The 17,221-nt window shown below is 36.6% G+C and overlaps 1 protein-coding gene across 2 annotated transcripts in view; it reads left to right on the top strand.

The window, feature by feature from the left end:
* RALGAPA1 (Ral GTPase activating protein catalytic subunit alpha 1) overlaps window positions 1-17,221 on the top strand; it is a 273,811-nt gene that overhangs the window by 158,109 nt on the left and 98,481 nt on the right. For both annotated transcript variants that reach the window (XM_054716552.1, XM_054716551.1), the window contains exons 31-32: window positions 7,859-7,993; window positions 8,388-8,571. In XM_054716552.1, coding sequence (XP_054572527.1) covers window positions 7,859-7,993; window positions 8,388-8,571 — 319 coding nt within the window. The remainder of the gene's footprint in view (window positions 1-7,858; window positions 7,994-8,387; window positions 8,572-17,221) is intronic.

The raw sequence follows: 17,221 nt of genomic DNA, 5'->3' as shown, positions 1-17,221 counted from the left end.
GTCAATTTATCAATCTTTCATTGTGTCTTGATTTTGAATCATAGGTAGAAAAGCTTTCACTGAATGCTGGGTCAAGAGAAATTCACTCATGTTTTCTTCTAGTATTTGTATGATTTCATTTTTGCATCTTTATCCCCATTTATTTGGAGTTTGTTGTATTTTGAGATAGGGATCTAATGTTTGCTTTTCCCAATGGATTATCAGATTTCTTATTTCTACTTAATAAAAAATTCACCTTTGCCTTCTAGTGAATAATCAAGTTCCATAACTACTTGGTCTGTTTTTGAGTTTCTGTACTAGCAGTTTTCAAACTCTCTTGGTAAGAAGATCCCTTTTAGTATTGTCAAACATTTTTGAGATTCTCAAGTAACTTTTGTTCATGTGGATTATAGTTTGTTCACTTGATCTGTCATGTGGTATGTTGAAGTCTCCCATTATTAATGTTTTTATATTTCCTTGCATCTATTGCAGCTTTTGCTTTATAAAAGTAGTCACTGGGTTATTTGATACATATATAATCATAAATGTTTTATCATCATTTTGAATTAATGCTTTTGGGTTTAAATTCTAATTTGTCTGGTATATCTTTACCTTTCTGAATCGTTTTTCTTTTACTATATCTCTTGAATACTACATATACTTGGGTCTTGCTATGTGAGTCAAACTGAAAATCTTTTTCTTATATTAGGCAAGTTAAACCCATTCTGATATGATTTATATTTTTGGTCTCACATCTGTCACTTTATGATTAATATGCAAATTATGTTATATTTTCTTTGCTTCTTCCTCTACATGATGTGTTTCCCTTGTTCTTTTGTTTAAGTTCCTTTTGGTATTCGGAAATTTTATAGCTTGTTCTTGTAAGATTATCTTTATATGTATACTTATTTTAATGCCTTTATTCCCTTGCTTTCTTTTTTTTTAATTCTTTATTGTTTAAAGTATTACATAAGTCTCTTTTTCCCCCATTGAACTCTCCCCAGACGCTCCCACCCCCCAGCACATGCTCTCACCTCCCCCCCTTCTGTCTGTGTCCATTGGTTATGCTCATATGCATGCATACAAGTCCGTTGGTTGATCTCTTACCCACCCACCCACCTTCCCTCTTAGGTTGGACGGTCTGTTCAATGCTTCTATAACTTTGGCTCTATTTTCATCATTTTATGTTGTTCATTATATTCCACAAATGAGTGAGATCATGTGACATTTACCTTTCTCCAACTGGCTTATTTCGCTCAGCATAATGCTCTCCAGGTCCATCCATGCTATTGCAAATGGTAAGCGTTCCTTCTTTTTTACAGCAGCATAGTATTCCATTGTGTAGATGTACCACAGTTTTCTAATCCACTCATCTGCTGATGGGCACTTAGGCTGCTTCCCAACCTTAGCTATGGTGAATTGTGCTGCTATGAACATAGGGGTGCATATATCCTTTCTGATAGGTGTTTCTGATTTCTTGGGATATATTCCTAAAAGTGGGATTACTGGGTCAAATGGGAGTTCCATTTTTAATTTTTTGAGGAAAACTCCATACTGTTTTCCACAGTGGCTGCACCAGTCTGCATCCCCACCAGCAGTGCACAAGGGTTCCTTTTTCTCCACATCCTTGCCAGCAGTTGTGGTTTGTTGCTTTTTGGATGATAGCCATTCTGACAGGTGTGAGATGGTACCTCATTGTTGTTTTGATTTGCATCTCTCGGATGAGTAGTGACTTTGAGCATGTTTTCATATTTCTCTTGGCCGTCTGTATGTCCTCTTTCGAAAAGTGTCTATTTAGGTCCTTTGCCCATTTTTTTATTGGATTGTTTTATCTTCCTTTTGTTAAGTTGTATGAGTTCCCTGTAAATTTTGGAGATTAAACCCTTGTCAGATATAACATTGGTAAATATGTCCTCCCATGCAGTGGGCTTTCTTGTTGTTTTGTTGATAGTTTCTTTTGCTGTGCAGAAGCTTTTTATATTGATGTAGTCCCATTTGTTTATTTTCTCCTTAGTTTCCATTGTCCTAGGAGCTGTATTGGTAAAGATATTGCTACGACATATCTGATATTTTGCTGCCTAGAGATTCTTCTTAGATTTTTATGGTTTCCTGTCTTATGTTTAAGTCCTTTATCCATTTTGAGTTTATTTTTGTGTATGATTTAAGTTGGTGGTGTAGTTTCATTTTTTTTCCATGTATCTTTCCAATTTTTCCAACACCATTTATTGAAGTGACTGTCTTGACTTCATTGTATGTTCTTGCCTCCTTTGTCAAGTATTAATTGAGCATGATGGCTGTGGTTAATTTCTGGGTTCTCTGTTCTGTTCCATTGGTCGGTACGTCTGTTCTTTTGCCCATAGCAGGCAGTTTTGAGAATAGTGGTTTTGTAATATAGCTTGCTATCTGGTATTGTGATCCCTTCAACTTTGTTCTTCTTTCTCAGGGTTGCTGTAGCTATTCGGGGTCTTTTTTTATTCCATATGAATTTTTGGAGAGTTTGTTATAGATCTGTGAAATATGCCATTGGTATTTTAATTGGGATTGCATTGAATCTATAGATTGCTTTGGGTAGTATGGATATTTTAATGATGTTGATTCTACCAATCCATGAACATGGTATGTTCTTCCATTTGTTTATGTCTTCCTCTATTTCTTTTTTCAACATCCTGTAGTTTTCTGAGCACAGGTCTTTTACCTCCTTAGTTAAGTTTATTCCTAGATATCTAAATTTTTTTGTTGTTGCAATGGTAAATGGGTTTTTGTTTGTTTGTTTGTTTGTTTGTTTATTTTCTCTTTCTGTGAGTTCATTATTGGTGTGTAAAAAAGCCATACATTTCTGGGTATTAATTTTGTGTCCTGCTACATTGCTGAATTCATTTATTAAGTCTAGTAGTTTTTTCATGGAGTCTTTAGGATTTTCTATGTACAATATCATGTCATCTGTGCATATAAACAATTTTACTTCTTTTCCAATTTGAATGGCTTTTCCCCTTGCTTTCTTACTTAATCTCCTACTATCTGGCTAGTGATTATTGAATGATATTCTTTATCTCCTATCTTTTGCTTGTATGTTAATAAATGATCTTATTTTACTTTTCTCTTGCTCTCTCTTCACCTCCGTTTTTAGTTACTTTATTTCTACACATAACATACAGCATATGACATTTAACAAATGACTCATCCACACTCATCTTCACTTTTATATATTAATCTTAGCCCTACAGGAGTTGGCAAAAGTAGGTTTACAATTGCTGGTATGAAAAGGCATGCAGATTATGATTATTACTATAGCTTTATTAACTCAAAAGAATGTCACAATGCAACTGTACACCTACCTTTGCCCACCCCAGTATAATTACATATAGCAAATACTCGCCATTAATCTTTTTGCTGAACATCCTCAGTCAACTTCTTGGTTGGATGAAGTTCATCTTTATTCTTCACGATGGACTCATGAATACAGAAGTCCCCAAGCTCTTGCATATTTAAAACTTTTTCTATAACCCTGATACTTGAAAAACAGCTTGTTTAGCTGTCGAGTCCTTACTTTTCTTGAGGTTGTTTTATTATCTTTTTTTTTCATGTTTTGGGGTGTGTGTGTGTGTGTGTGTGTGTGTGCACGCGTGTGTGTATTTATTCTCACCCGAGGATATGTTTATTGATTGTTTAGAGAGACAGCAAAGCGGGGAGAGAAAGAGAGACAGAGAACACATCAATGTCAGAGAGGAACATCGATCAGTTGCCTCCCATATGCATCCCAACCAGGGACCGAATCTGCCTGGGCTGTGTATTGTTTTGAGAAGTCTGTCTGATGCCAGTTTTAAATTATTTTATCTTTTGTCCTGGAGGCCTTAAGGATATTTTTTTATTTATTTTTGAAGTCTTAACTTTTGAAATTTTAGCACAGGATATGTATTAAGAGTTCATTATTGGAGGTCAGTTTGTCCTGGCATCTGGTGGGCCTTTTATATATGTAGATTTTAGAGACTTCTTATATGTAAATTGGATATTCTCTTTCTTCTATTTTAGTCATTTTCTCTCTGACACTTTACTTTTTTATCTCATTTTTATTCTCTTGTTTTCCCACAGTTCTTCAATGTCCCTTATTAAATTTTGTTTTTTATTTTTCAAATTTATTCTTCCTTAGGCATTTTATAATTGAGGCATCATTTCTAATATGATTTTTTTTCTTTTCTTTTCCTGACTTGAGTTCATTCTTTCCTTGATTATTTCTGTTTAGTTTTTTAGTTTCTGATTGAAGATGGAGTTTTCTTTGTTCCCTATATCTAAATACCTGTTTGGAAATATTTAAATTAGGATGTTGCATTACAATTTTCTTTTGTTTCATAATTGGATTATTGGGAGGGGTGCGTCAGCTGAATTGCTTAGATCCTTATGTTTTCTTTTTTAGTAGTTTTGTATAGATGAATACTTCCTCTGCATATCTGTGGACAAGTTTGGTCACTTGGGATGGTTTACAAGATTACTACTTCAAGAACTTTCTTTTCTGGAAGTTTAACAAAGAACAGTGTCTTAATTGGATGATGCCTTTTAACTAGAAGAAGAAGTATAGGTCCAAAATTAAAATAAAAAAAAGACATGCAGGATCCTAAATTTCTCTTTTTACTACATTTTCCAAAGCATTTCTCCCCATCTCAACATTATTTTCCAAAAAAAACATTACCTTTCCTGTGTATACTTTTAACTTCTTTCTTTCTACTCAGTATTCTACCAGTACACTTTTTTGGTATTCTCACACTAATGTGTATACGTGTTTGTTGAGTTGGCTCTGACTCCTGGCTACCCTATGGATGAGTGATGTCTTCAATGTCTTATCCTCAGCAGCCCTGTGCTGCTCCTTTAGGCTCATTCCTATGGCTTCTTTTATGAAGTCAAGCCATCTCATATTTGGCCTTCCTATTTTTCTGCCCCCTCCCGTTTTTCCCAGACTTATTGTATTTTCCAAAGAACCCTGTCTTCTCATGATGTGCCTGAAATAGGACAGCTTCAGTTTTGTCATTTTTACTTCCAGCAATGTTTCAGGTTAATTTGCTCTAGAGCCCACTGGTTTGTCTTTCTGGCAATCGAGCATATCTGTGCAGCTCTCCTCCAACACCATATTCCAAATGAATCAATTTTTGGACAGCCCTTTTCACTCCAACTCTCACATCTGTACATTGTAATCGGGTGTAGGAGGGTGTAAGTGATCTTAGCTTTGGTCTCTAATGGCACATCTTTGCTCTTAGTGATCTTCTCTAATTCTTCCATTGCTTCCCTTCCAAGTCCCAAACTTTCCTTGATTTCTTGGTTGCATTCTCCGTTTGAATTGATTCCTGAACCAAGGTAAGCAGAATCTTTAACAGTTTCAGTGTTTTCATTATCAATGTTAAAGTTGTGTATTTCATCTATAGTCATGATTTTTGTCTTCTTAATGTTTGAATGCTTTAGCGCTTTCTTCTTTTACTTTAATCGAAATTGTTTCAAATCATTGCTACTTTCTGCCAGTAAGATGGTATTATCCTGCATATCTTAAGTTATTGATATTTTTTCACCAATTTTCAGTCCTTTCTCTGAACCTACCCTAGTTTTTCATATATGTTCTGCGTGCAAATTAAACAGAGATAAAATGCATTCTTGTAGGACACCTTTGCCTATAAGAAACCATTGTCTCTCCAGGGCTCCCTGTGCACAACGTAGGTTATGTATCAGAACAAACAAATGCTGAGGCACGCCCATTTCTTTCAGAGTACCCATAGCTTGATCGATGCAATCAGAGGCTTCACTGTAGTCTACAAAACGTAACTAACTTTACTATGTTCCTTACTATCTCCTTTCTTGAAAATTGGAATATATATTGAATGTTTCCAGTCTTTAAGCCATTGTTTTGTTTTCCATATTTGTTGACATATTCTTGTTAGAATTTTGACAGATTGGGTCTCTGTGCCTTAAAGTAATTCTACATGTATTCCACCTATCCTGGTAATTTATTTATTCCCAATACTTTTAGGGTGGCTTTCACTTCACTTTTAGAATTCCAGGTTCTTCCTCAGAGGAATCTTCTTTCTTATGGTCAGATAATATACTTTCTTGTTCGTTGTTCAGTATTCCTAATCTGGGTTTGAATTTTCCTTTTATTTCTTGAATCTTCTGGTAGAGATCTCTTATTTTTTCTTTAATTATTTTTTGTTATTTGTTGTCTTTTGTTTGTTTGTTTGGTTGGTTGGTTGGTTGGTTCTCTTCTGTCTCCTTACACTGACTATTGTAATAGTTCTTTTTATCACTACGTGATAGTCAATGAAAAATTGCATTCAGGATTCTAACCCTGCTTTTGTCACCTTTGATCTCACCTACCTCTTTTTCATGCTTCTCTGTCATGCATCTCAATTTTTCTTTCCCTTTTACTTCTGGCATTATCTTTCTACATTCTTCTCTAATAGTATTCCTAGTTCCAGTCCACAGTTCTAGTTCTCAGTTAATTAAGTTTAACAGTGCAATTCTGTTTTCTCTGTGGCCTTTAAATCCATCAGGAATTATATTTTGGCATTGCAATTCTTTTAGTGCTCTTCGTTACCTTTACTCTAATGTTTGATATTAACAGGTGGTGGTCAGTACCACAGTACTCACACTTAGGGTGGTCTTTTTCTTTCTGAGTGGTTTTTAGGTTTGTACCTAGTTCCCTTCTCTCTTGCAGTTTTCCCCAAACTGCCCTTCCTCTTCATGAAAGCTTACACTAGGAGAATGGGGAAAAGCTTACTGGGATTTCTGTATACTTTCTACTTACACATAATTTGAAATTTGGTTGTTCTGTTATCTGGTTAAACCTAGGTTTTGTGATGTCTTACTGGTTTTGTGATGTCTTATTGGTTCTTTTTGTTCTTTATTGTTCTTTTGGAGGCTATGTTGGGAGATTCAGACCAGCGTTACTCCTTGAGTTGGAAAATTAATCTTTCAGTCTAAAAACCAACAGATCACTTACTGCTACTTGATTAATGCTTTTAAGGCACTGATTGTGATTCCTTGTACAATAAAATGGGCCACAGAGGTACTGCTGTTTTACTCCACATTTTGATAAGGGTGTTTTGGTTATAACATCCATTAATTTAAAAGTATCCAGTGGAAACGTTTATTTTAAAAAATTAGTAACAGTTTCAGAATATGGTTAAGATAGTCTAGTCTTTCTGGCAGGGTATTCAGTGAGGTATTTAATTAGAAGAGGAATGTGGAAGTGATTGTAATATGTATGGACTAAAACTTTTCATTTGTATTTCATTCCTTGAGCAGTTAAATAAGAATAGCTAATTGAAGCCTATTGTTTTTTAAGCTTAATGTGTGTTCTAATTAAAGAAATTTAACATTCCTGTTTTTATTATTTTATTATCTTTCATTGTGCTTGCACTGAAATCCACAATAAAAACATCTTAAATGTTAGGTTTAGATAAATATTAATGTTGCAATTTAGGATTGATAGTTTCTGAAATAAATTTGGAAAACAAAAAATAAGTTGGTGAGCCCTGGCCGGTGGTGCTCAATGGGTTAGATCATCTGCTTGCACACGGAAGGGTCTTGGGTTTGATTCCAGTCAAGGGCATGTACTTGGGTTGCAGGTTCAATCCCCAGTCCTGGTTCGCACATGCGGGAGGCAACTAATCAGTGTGTCTCTTTCACATCGATGTTACTCCCTCCCTCCCTCTCTCTCTTTTCCCAAGTGCTGCACAATTGCCCCACCCCCACCCCATCGCTCCTTTCCATTCTCTCTTAAAATCAATGAGGGGAAATATCCTGGTGAGGATTAACCAAAAAATGAGTTGGTGAATTTCTGTTAAGTATTAAACTCTTACTTTATGAGTTGACAATAATAATGATCTTTTTGTTGTTACAGTTGGTGGTATCTTTACTTCTGTGCCTTCTGGACTGGATCATGGCCTTACCCCTAAAGACACTGCTCCAACCAGTCCATGCTACAGGAGCAGAAAATGATAAAATAGAAAAGTCAGTCCTCAATTGCATTTATAAGGTAAACTTCTTTGCTTTATTATTTATTTGGTAACCAAGGGTTTATAAAACCTAAAGAAATAACATTTCTTAGTGTTTTCATTTAGACTAGGTATTTTATAAGAACATAAATTTATCTTACAGTATCTTGATAATTAAAAAGTAGTTTCTATAGTACACTGTTGTTTTATTGCCAGATTTTGAAGAGTCAGATCTTCGTTGAATATAAGCATCACTAGTTAAATTTTACTTCTTCTTCTTAAGAGGTATTAAATTTTACCGGAATCAAAGAGCTAAGTTTTAAACTATTTAAAATTTTGTTAAGCTCTTGCATTATGAGTGGACTTTTTTCTCTTCTTACTTTATTTATTTTTACTGAAAAGGAAAACTTGTATGTTTCCCCCCTGTATTTTCAGGTATTACATGGATGTGTTTATGGATCTCAATGTTTTAGCAATCCGAAGTATTTTCCAATAAGCCTATCAGACTTGGCATCTGTAGATTATGATCCCTTTTTGCATTTGGAAAGTCTGAAAGAACCTGAACCTCTGCACTCTCCTGATTCAGAACGATCTTCTAAACTCCAACCAGTAACCGAAGGTAAAATGGATTGTCTTCAGGACAGTATTGTTGTTTGGGTTCTCTTAAGGCATGATTTGAGGCCTTGGGTAGAAATGATGGGTGAGGATGAATAATGCATGTTTTACTTTGTAGTTGTTTACCTCACCATATATATTATTGCAAATTTTATTTTCAGTTTAAGAAATACCTTTATATACACAATTGCTAAGATTACATGTGATGACATTCCCTTTATACTTCTAGCTAAGTTATTCTGATAAGTTCTTTTTGATATTTTACTTTCTACATCATAGGATTTCTATAATTAAATAGGAGATTTAGCTTTGGAGTCTGACAGGCATGGTATTGAATGTTGACTCTCATTAAATAGCTAAGTAACTATGTCTGTATTCTTATTTATAAAGTGGAGATAATATTTATTCCCTCATAGGGTCGTTTTAAGTACTAAATAAAATAATATGTATAAAACCTTTTGCATGGTTCTTGGTCCATAGTGAACTCAGTAAGGTATTTTTAAAGCCACATTGCTTCTACATTCAGAGTTTACTATTTGATATAAGGGTAAGGCAAAGATGTAAACAAATAACCTTATGAGTATAAAAATAAAAGTGCATTCAGGATACAGAGGTAGCTCAGAGGAACCCAGTTTATTGAAGGGGTTAAGGAGGTTATATACATGATAAAATTAGTATTAATAGCACTTTGACAATATTTTACAGGAGTTGGCAAATTATGGCCCACACCTGCCACCTGTTTCTATAAATAAGGTTTTATTGGGACATCTCCATGTGGTTCATTTATGTATCATTATGGCTGCTTTTGTGTAAAAACAGTAGTGTTGAGTAGTTGCAACAGAGATTGTGTAGCCCTGAAGCAGAAAATATTTTGTCTGGCCCCTCACAGAGAAGTTTGCTGATCTCGTATGTTAGACTGATTTTAGGGAGGTTAACTCAGGAGTAGAGAAACAAATCCTGAGGCTGTTGAAATAGTCCAAGCAAGAGTTGTTAAAGGCTTAAATTAGATAGATTTTTCCCAGACTAGACCAAGAACATGAGAGAGTTCAGAGGCTTGGGAGGGGTAATGAGGAGGGTTTAATTTGGGGTGCCCATTGGATATTTGCATGAAGATATATAGTAGACTGTTTCTTGTATATACAGGTCTAGATCTTAGCAGAGAGGTCTCTGTTAGGAATATATATTTGTGTGTGTGTGTGTGTGTGCGTGTGTGTGCGCGCGCGCACGCGCGCACGCGCTGAGAAGAAAAAGTTGGAAAGGAAGGAAAAAACAGGAGAGAGTAATTTTTCAGAAACAAAGAGAAGAGAAAGATTTTTAAAAGATTGGCCAGCAGTATTAAATGATAGCAAGGTCAAGTATAAAACACTGACAAGTATGTCTGCTTTAGTTTCAGCAGAGAAGTAGGAGGCAGAAGCGGATGTCTATGGGTTGAGGAACAAAAAGGAGTTAAGGAAGTACTGTAGAGCCATCTGTCAAAACTACTCTTTAAAGAAGCTTGACTATTTTTAAAAAGAAAAGAAAAGTGATAAAACAGTAGGTAAGCTAAAGGATGATTTGGGGTTAAGGGATTTTTTAAGGATTAAGAGAGTTGAAATTAATTATAAATTGAAAAAGCTGAGACGGAAAGTAGGAAGGTAATCAGCATTAGTAGAGTGAAGTTCCTGACAGGTGAGCTGGAGAGTATAGGTGCTAATATTAGCCCTTCTTCTGAGACCAGAAAAAAGAAGATGGAAGTAAACTAAGAGGATTGAGAGAAGTTTTTGAGGGCCTGAAAGAAGATGAAAACTACAAAGTTTTGTTGGCACCAATCAATATTCAGTAAGGTGGATATGGCAGAAACACAAACTATGACTTTCAGAATATTGGTATATGGTATAACCATGGAATCTAAGCTTGGTAAGGATTGACCTGATGCTAGAAATGGCTAATAAATTGGAAGAAAATGGAGTGATCCAGTGAGTCAGAAAGTAGATGTGGTTAGTAATAAGAAGTTAGAACAATGATTCTCAGCCTTGGCTTCACATTAGGATACTGATGCTCTCATCCTGTCAATAAAGGTTTTAATATATTGATCTGGGATTGCAGGGATTTTTAAAAGCTTTGCAGGTGATGAATATGCAGCCAAAGTTGAAGACCACTAAGGGAATCAGTATGTTAGGACAGTGGTTTTTAAAATGAGTTTTTAAGCAGTGAAACCTCTTCAAATAAATTTCACAAGGAAGCCCAATTTGTAAAACTTTTTAAAGTAGAGCTGCAGCAGGATAGTGGCTGGGATCCTACTGACTTCTGTCCTATCCATCTCCAAGGACTCTACAAAACAAATTGGGAAATCACTAGACTAGGAGGTTGTGGTCAAGGAGTAAGCTACTAAAGAAGAGTTTGAGTTTTAAATGCAGAATAGTTACAAATGATTAAAACACCTAGGATGTGATCATGATAGTATTTTGAGTTGATCACAAGTTGGTAATAATTTGTCTACCACACAATATACAAATGAAATAGTTCATATGTAATAGAGATATACTGGACAGTACAAAATATTTAGACAATAATTAATATCTCAACTTATTATTTTTCTAGATTTGGCATAGTAAAATAGAGTGTTTATTTTATCTAAAAACAAAGTTATATGAAAATAGTTGCCTTTTGCATTAAAAATGTATTTTTTTTAATAAAATTGACATTCACTATTATTTTATATTAGTTTCATATGTATAGCATATGGTGGTTAGAAAATTTTAATTTACAGAGTGATCCCCCCAGTATTTCAAGTACCCACCTAGCACCATTCTTAGTTATTATATTATTGACTATATTTCCTATGCTGTACTTTACATCCCCATAACTATTTTATAACCACTGGTTTGTACTTCCTAATCACTTCACCTTTTTCACCCAGTCCCCCAACCCCCTCCACTCTGGCAACTATAAATTTGTTTCCTGTTGTCTGTGAATCTGTTTCTGTTTCTTTGTTTATTTTGTTCTTTAGAGTCCTAATATAAGTGAAATCATATGGTATTTGTTTCTCTGACTATACTAGTATATATGGTACTTGTTTCTCTGACTTATTTCACTTAGCATAATACTCTCTAGGTCAGTAATGGGCAACCTTTTGAGCTTAGTGTGTCAAACTTCGCCAAAAAACTGAGCATAACTCGGGTAGTGTGTCACTTTGAGGAAAAAACATTATTTCGCCAATGTTTCATCCTCGGCATGCGGCCGCCTCAGCGACCGCGTGTCATCAGAAATGGCTATGCATGTCAGTGCTGACGCGCGTGTCATAGGTTCGCCATCACTGCTCTAGGTCCATCTATTCTGTCAGAAATTGTAAGATTTCATTCCTTTTTATAACTGTGTCTGTGCGCCCGAGCGCAGTAGAGGCCCAGTGCATGAAATTCATGCACTATGCCATCAGTTGGACATGCTTAGTGCTGCCTCCAAGGCAGGAGAGGCAGGACCTTCTGGCTCTGGGAGCACACTGACCACCAAGGGGCAGCTCCTGAATTGAGCATCTGCCCCCTGGTGGTCAGTGCATGTCATAGCGACTGGTTGTTCTGCCATTTGGTTGCTTTGCATATTAGCTTTTTATTATATGTATAGGATATCTTACAGCTTTTTTTCATTGGTGGGCACAGTTTTTGCATTTTTAAAGGTGTAAAATGATAAAAGTTTGATTAAGGGCAGTGTAGTGTATTTCTTAAACAGTGAAATAAATGGTTTACTATGTAAAGGCAAGTTTTATTGTATTTCATACCAAATTTACTGTACTGTTAACAACAGTCACTTTAAAGACAGAAAGGTAAAAATTTAAGTAAATGAGCTTTATATTGGTACCAGATACTCTGTGGAGTACTATTCTCTAAATGTATTCAGTTATTCCCTTTGGACTTTCTTAAAGGTATTAAGGACCAGATAAATGCAGAAGCTTTTAGGAACAGCTGTGAACTAACAGCAGGTGATTCTGTGATCTGTGGTGACTACATGCTGCATTTTGGGGTTTTTAATGTGGAGAAAATGACTAATCATTGTGCCCTTGTCTAAGGCATGCTTCATCATCTTCAAGTACTTTTTTGGCCAAAGATTTTTAAACATAGAGTGTCCCTAATAAGCTCAGTATTGGATTGAACAAGTCTGATTTCAGAACTATTGGCAGGAGTAGCTGTAATTATTAAATTTACTAAAGAATAAAGAGAGGTAGTGAAGTTGGCTTTTTGTCAAATGGCAGTAGTCTTATTAGCAAAAAGTCATCATTTGCAGAGTCGGAGTGAAAGGAGGCTCCAAAGAATTCATTCTGTCCTAATTATAGTTTCACCTATACATATTATGCAAAGCTAATATTTAAAGCATTTGCCAAAATTAACTTCCTCTGCATGTTCTATTAGAGTGCAGTGAATTGCAGCAGCTTTTTATGTCTTGTTGCTTTTGTATGCCATAATAATCTGTAATTATGGGTTTGCTGCCAATGCTGTTAGGTTTGTTTAATCTGACAATCTGAAAAGACAACCCTGAATAGACTTTTTAAATGAATCCTAGTTACACAAAGCCTTAGCAGCATCGATATCTTCATTTTACATATTCTCACAAGGCCAGTTAGTTTAGAATTTCATTTTGAATTTCTAAATTAGAGCATTTCATGTTTTCTTTATATCTAAGCATATTTATAGAAGAGAGATATGTATGTTCTGTAGTTGATAACTCAAAAATATATCTAAATAAAACTATCCTCCCAATAAAAAAGTTGAGAGATTTTTATCATTTTGTATATTTAGAGAAACTACTTAGGAAAGAAAATGCTTTTGCCTATATCTGAAATCTAAATGTGTTTTTAATATGAATAATATGAATAATTATGACAGATTTGTGAACAAATTCATTTATATTGCATTCCCACTACTACTTCCTTTGGGAACAGAATCTATAGATGGACTGGTTCATTCGTACAGTTTGTTTATAAGCAGGTTTTAAAAAGGAACTCATAAAACTTATGTTGTTTATAATGCTCTCAAAATTGAAGGACTTATATTATTTTGTTATATCTAACTTTGTATATGAGTTTTCAGTTTATTTTTACAAAAAGTCTGTTATTCTTAGAGAAAAATGGGTCTTAAAAGAGTTTATGTAATTTGTTCATGATCACAGAGCAAATCAGAGACAACATCAAGAATTCTCTATTTTCTGTGATCTATTTCTATTAAATTATACTCTGTTGCTTCTGCAAAAATGATTCTCTGCTTAAATAAAACAGGTCACACCCGGCTGATGTGGCTCAGTGGTTGAGTGTCAACCCATCCACCAAGAGGTCCTGGGTTCGATTTCTGGTCAGGGTACATGCCCAGGTTGCAGGCTCTATCCCTGGTGGAGGCCATGCAGGAGGCAGCTGATCAATGTTTCTATCTCTCTCCCTCTCTCTCTTCATTCCTGTTTCTCTAAAAATCAATAAAACGTATTTTTTTTTTAAATTTGAAAACAAAGGTCCATGGGTTCTAATTAGCATGTGAGGTTTACTCATCTGTAAACTTGCAAAAGGAATGCTCTCTAGAGAATTTGAATCAGAAAGAACTGTTGTTCCCATTGCCCTGGTTTAACTATAAACAAAGATCATTTGCTTCTGTGTTGAAAACAAACAAAAATACAAGTCACCTTTTAAGCTTATTCAAAATAAAAAAGAAAATAAAGAACAGAAAAGTATTTTCCTACATCAAAAATTTTTAAATCTTTGTTTTATTACCATCTATATATAAAAGCCTAAGCTAATGATGTGCACTGACCACGAAAGGGCAGACACTCAACACAGGAGCAGAAACCACAGGCATGGAAACATGGAACAGACTGATGAAACTCAGAGGAAAGGGGAGAAGGCAGGAAGAGAGTAACCAAAGATCTTCTATGCATACTAGAGACGTGCACGGGTGGGGTCCCTTGGCCTGACCTGCGCCCTCTCGCAGTTCGTGACCCCTCGGGGAATGTTGGACTGCCGGTTTCAGTCTGATCCCCGCAAGCCAGGCCAAGAGACCCACTGGTACACGAATCCGTGCACCGGGTCTCTAGTTTAAAATAAATTTAGTCTTATTTAAATGAGTGTTTTCAGTTGATAATGGCCATATATTTAATAATTTATGCTAAGTAATGCTTTTTGAAGTTACTCTATACAGAAAAAAATTGAATTCAGTGTTTACATATGTCATAGTGATTTGCCAAAAGAAAAGGCAGTTGACCAAAAAAGAAAAAAATATGAAAGTCAGAGTTGTAGTAAAGATGGAAATAACATTATGCTGGGAAGCAAAAGACTAGTACTAATGTAAAATCTTCTGTAGAAAACGGGCATATCACTTAACTTCTGTGAACCTATTTGTCCTCAGGTACAAAATAAGTACTGGCTAGAGTGTCTATAAGGCCCCTTACAGTGTTAATATTTATTATACTCTAAGTTGTAATTAGAGAAGAAAAAGCAAGCTACCCCTCTGTTTCTCATCAGCTAGTGACATCTTTTTACTTTGCTTATAGTCTTGAAAATGTAGAACTGAATTAAGTTTAATTATTTAGTGTTGTTCTCTAGTGTTGAATAACTGATTTTCAGAACTAGCCATAAATATAATGGCTGGAACAGCTCAGTGTAATTGAGCTTTTACGTAAAATGTTCATGTGTACATCTATGTAGACATAAAACTTGATTGATAATGGAAGAAGATTGAAATTTTGATGCTTGGCAAGATTTCAAAATCAACCATAGCCCAAACAAAGAAAACTGTTCTTTTATAGAGTGGAATCATGGAGATGCTGTTATTAATATTAGTGGCTGGTTTGTTGCTAACTTTGCCTATACCCAGTGGTGTTGGTTCTGAATCTTTATGGCTATATCCTTGAAAATGTAACTGTTCACTCTTGCCTTTTTTGTTGTTGTTAATCTTCACTCCATTTTTTTCCATTAATTTTTAGAGAGAGTGGGAGAGGGATAGAGAGGGAAAGAAACATCAATTGGTTGCCTCCTGCACGCGCCTGAGCTGGGCTGAGGATGGAACATGCAACCCAGGTATATGCCCTTGACCCTAAATCGAACCTGCTACCCTCCTGTGCACGGGCTCACACTCTAACCATTTGGCAACACCTGCCAGAGCTCTCTTGCCTTTTTTTTATAAAGTAATCACCAGCAATGCACAAGCTAGTCTCCTTATAAACATTTAAAATTGGTTTTACATATATATATATATATATATATATATAGAGAGAGAGAGAGAGAGAGAGAGAGAGAGAGAGAGCACGCGCCAGGGTCCGTAATGACCAAGGCTCGACCAAGCACCAGAAGTCAGTGCTGGGTTGCCATGGCACTGACTGCCAAGGGGGCTGCGGATCAGGCCCAGAGAGAGGCCTGCAGAAAGAGAGGCAAGGTCTGATCCCCAGCCTCCGTGGCAGCTGTTGATCAGCCGTTGCCTCTCTCTTTCTCTCCTGGCTTTGGCAGCAGCCATGCCTCTATTTCTCTCTGGGCCTACATGGACACTGCTGATCAGCCCTGCCTCTTTGATCAGGCCCAGAGATAGGACTGGAGACACTGATTGGCATAGAAACCGACCAATCAGAACCAAATCTGGGTGAAGTGCCAGGAGCCAATGGCTGCCTAGGAGGCATAGCTTTTGACACTGATTAGCATAGAAACCGACCAATCAGAACCAAATCTGAGTGAAGTGAGAGTTGCCAATGGCTGCCTAGGAGGCGGAGCTTTTGATGCTGACTGGGAAAGAAACCGACCAATCAGAACCTAATCTGGGTGAACTTCAAAGGCACAACCTAAGGTAGGGGCTGATGAGGGGTTTTAAGGGCAACAGCTGTTTAGTATAAGGTGTAAGAAAGCGGTTCAATTTTTTCATGACCGGTTTGGTAGTATAGTGCATATGGCTGGCTATCAGTCCAGATATAGGGATTATGTGTTTTTGTCTGCCAAGAGCATCTCCTGCTGAAAAAGGCTTCTCCACCCTCATTTAAGCAATCCTATCCTATATAATCTATCTATACTACTAAAAGGGTAATATGCTAATTAGACCAGGTCAACTGGCCATCTTCCGGACATCCAACTTCCTTTCAGACAAAGCCATGGTGGTGGGGGCCGAGGCAGAGGCAGTTAGGAGCAATCAGGCCGGCAGAGGAGAGCAGTTGGGGGCGAGATCAGGCCAGCAGGGGAGAGCAGTTAGAGGTGATCAGGAAGGCAGAGGTAGTTGTGGGCAAGATCAGGCCAGCAGGGGAGGGCAGTTGGGGGGCAAAATCAGGATGGCAGGGAAGGGTAGTTAGGGGCAATGAGGCAGGCAGGCAGAGACAGTTAGGGACAATCAGGCAGGCAGGTGAGCAGTTAGAAGTCAGCAGTCCCAGATTGCAAGAGGAATGTCCTCCAAGGGGTCCCCAGTTGGAGAGGGTGCAGGCTGGGCTGAGGGAAACCCCCCTTCCTCCCCCCCCCCCCATGCACGAGTTTCATGCACCGGGCCCCTAGTTGAGATAATAATTTACATAAACTAAGATGTATCCTTTTTTTATTTTTTTTATCCTCACCCAAGAATATTTTTCACTGATCTTTTAGAGAGAGTGGAATAGAAAGGGAAAGACAGGAAGAAACATCGATGTGAGAGAAACACATTGATTGGATGCCTCCTGCATGTGCCCCAACCAGG

The sequence above is a fragment of the Eptesicus fuscus genome, chromosome 5, assembly GCF_027574615.1.
Source record: "Eptesicus fuscus isolate TK198812 chromosome 5, DD_ASM_mEF_20220401, whole genome shotgun sequence".
Classification (NCBI taxonomy): Eukaryota; Metazoa; Chordata; class Mammalia; order Chiroptera; family Vespertilionidae; genus Eptesicus; species Eptesicus fuscus.
The sequence above is the reverse complement of the archived record's forward strand: the minus strand, read 5'-3'. Positions and strand labels throughout refer to the sequence as shown.